General features: G+C 41.0%; 1 protein-coding gene across 1 annotated transcript; it reads right to left on the minus strand.

Moving 5' to 3' along the window:
• Positions 1 to 5: 5 nt before the first annotated feature.
• On the minus strand, positions 6 to 2,126 carry LOC121917975 (protocadherin gamma-B3-like; the record flags this gene model as incomplete). Its single annotated transcript, XM_042444091.1, has 1 exon — positions 6 to 2,126. A coding segment is annotated over exon 1 (1,935 nt), but the record flags the coding sequence as incomplete, so codon positions are not given.
• Positions 2,127 to 3,034: the final 908 nt, after the last annotated feature.

The following is a 3,034-nucleotide window of genomic DNA, read 5'->3' on the forward strand; positions in this document are numbered from 1 at the left end:
ACTAAGATTACCAGCTTCTGCTTGAGAGCATCTCTTTCCAAAAATGTTCGGGATGTCCTGATCTCACCATTATGGACCCCAATTGAGAAGAGCCCTGGCTCAGTGGCCTGGACCAGATGGTAAGAGAGCCAAGCATTGTGCCCAGAGTCAGCATCCACCGCCACCACCTTGGTCACCAGATAGCCCTCCTCCGCTGAGCGAGGCACCATCTCAAACAAGGCTGAGCCCTCCGCTCCCTGAGAAGGATAAAGGATTTGAGGGCTCTTGTCATTCTGGTCTAGGATAAAGACCTTCACAGTGGCAGTGCTGCTGAGGGGTGGGGAGCCTCCATCTTGGGCCCTCACCTCCACCTGAAACTCCCGGCACTGTTCATAGTCGAAGGAGCGCTGAGCATAGATGATGCCAGTTTCAGAGTTAATGGAGAGGTAAGATGAGAGAGGCAGCTCCTGAATGTTGCTTCTGAGGAGGGAGTAAGTGATTTTGGCATTGCGTTCCAGATCTGGATCTGAGGCATGAACATGGAAAATGGAGGTGCCTGAAGGATTGTTCTCTGGCACAAAGGCAGTGTAAGAGGATTTCTCAAAGGTAGGAGAGTTGTCATTGATATCTGAAATCCTCAGGGAGATGGTCTTCTCTGTTGAGAGAGGGGATATACCTTTGTCTGTTGCTATGATGGTGATATTGTATTCTGGCATGTTTTCCCTGTCCAGGAGGCCATCTGTAAGAAGCTTATACAGGTTACTGGATGTTGGTACAATTTTGAATGGCAAACTGTCTTTTAAATAGCAAGAAATTTTCCCATTATCCCCAGAATCTCTATCTTTAATGTTGATAAGGGCTACCAGAGTTCCTGCTGTAGCATCTTCAGAAATTGGACTGGATAAGGAGACAAGAATAATTTCTGGGGCATTGTCATTCTCATCTAATAGTTTTATTTCAATGTTAGAATGCGCTACTAATCCACCGCCATCTCTTGCCTCTACTGCCACCAAATATTTCTCTGTTTCCTCAAAGTCCAGAGCTTCCTTAATTGTTATTTTCCCATTTTGTCCGTCCAAGACGAATTTCTGGAGAGCACGTTCAGGGATATTTGTAAAGGCATAGTTGATTTGGCTATATGAACCTGCATCTCTGTCTGTGGCTTTCACCTGCACCACTAAAGACCCACTTGGTGTGTTCTCTTTCAGGGTCACCATGTACAGTTCTTGAGTGAAGATAGGTGGATTGTCATTGGCATCAATTACAGTAATCCATATTTTGGTTGTCCCTGTTTTGGGAGGCTTCCCTCCATCCACAGCTGTAAGTATCAAATGGAAACTGCTTTCACTTTCATGATCCAATTGTTTGTTCAGGACTAATTTTGTGTATTTTTTCCCAGATTCTCTCTCTCTCACGTCCAGAACAAAATACTGATTTGTATTAAGATTGTAATCCTGTAGTGCATTGATCCCAATATCAGGATCCTCAGCTTGCTCTAATATAAATGTGGTTCCTGGTAAAGTGGATTCACTTATCTGTAGCTTGATATCACCATGTGAAAAATGTGGTGAATTATCATTAACATCCTGTATCTCTACAGTTATATGAAAAATATTCATAGGATTTTCAGCCATCACTTCAAAATTGATGGGGCAGGATGTACTTTCACCACATATTTCCTCTCTATCAATCCTGTCATTTACATAAAGATTTCCATTTTCTGTACTGATAATGAAATACTGCTTTTCATCCAGAGAAAGTATCTGTAGATTGCTGTTTGGTTTTTGTCCAGTATTTAATTTCAGATCTTTGGCAAGGTAACCCACAATAGAGCCCTTCTCCAGTTCTTCAGGGATTGAATACCGAATGTTTTCTGAGGCAGTTTTGCAAAACAAAGAGAAGAATAAAAGAAGTACTTGCCTTTGTAGTGATCTGCTGCTACGTTTGTTCTGGTCCTCCATTCCACTCAATAAGGAATTCTGCTATATCCTACTTTGATGATGTGATCAGATTAGATGAAGAATTTCAAATTCTAACCAGGATCCAGAAATATTAATGAAGTGAGTATTAAAATAATCACTAATTTTTTGCTCTATAACCTCTTGTATTTTCTTTTCTCAGAAATAAATGTTTGCATGTCCCTGTGTTCTGTCATTTCCCAGTGAATGAGGAATTTCACTGCATGAAGTATATTCTTAGATCGGCAATTCCTCTTTGCTGGCCAACAGTGGCACTCTGAGGCTGAAAAGGAGAACTGCAAGCCACATTTTAAACAAATGATATTGAACAGAATTACTTGCTATTTTCATACTTACATGTGGCCAGCCCAAAGTAGAATAAGCACAACCTTCTGTGCCATGATACATAGGAGCACGTTTGCTTCAGAATAATAAACCAATGTCCTATGCCTCAAGGTCACAGTGCAAAATTATGCCCAAATAGAGAAAGAATTGCTTGCTGTTGTATATGTAATGAAGAAATTTCATTACTATGTGTTTGGTAAAGTTGTCTTAGTCCAGACTGATTACAAGGCTTGGAAGCAATTAAACAAACAAACAAACAAACAAATCTATAGTACTCCTGCCTGCTTGCAGCAAATGCTTTTACAGCTTCAGTGATATCAACTTAACTTGGTATATACTCCAGGTACATATATATAGGAACAGGGACTGCAGCCAGGAAATCAGAAGATTACAAATGGGGAGGGCAGCTATGAAAGAACTAAAAGCGATTCTAAAATACAAAGATATACAACTGAGCACAAAAGTTAGAATCATACAAGCCATCATATTCCCTATTTACCATGTATGGATGTGAGAGCTGGACAGTTAAGAAAGAAGATAGGAAGAAAATCAATTCATTTGAGATGTGGTGCTGGAGAAGATTGTTGAGGATCCCATGGACAGCCAAAAGGACCAACAAATGGGTCCTAGAGCAGATCAAGGCGGAAATCTCCCTGGAAGCCAAGATGACAAAACTGAGGCTGTCGTACTTCGGACACATCATGAGAAGGAAGGACTCATTAGAAAAACAATAATGCTAGGAAAGGTGGAGG

This window comes from Sceloporus undulatus, unplaced genomic scaffold (assembly GCF_019175285.1).
Source record: "Sceloporus undulatus isolate JIND9_A2432 ecotype Alabama unplaced genomic scaffold, SceUnd_v1.1 scaffold_2379, whole genome shotgun sequence".
Lineage (NCBI taxonomy): Eukaryota > Metazoa > Chordata > Lepidosauria > Squamata > Phrynosomatidae > Sceloporus > Sceloporus undulatus.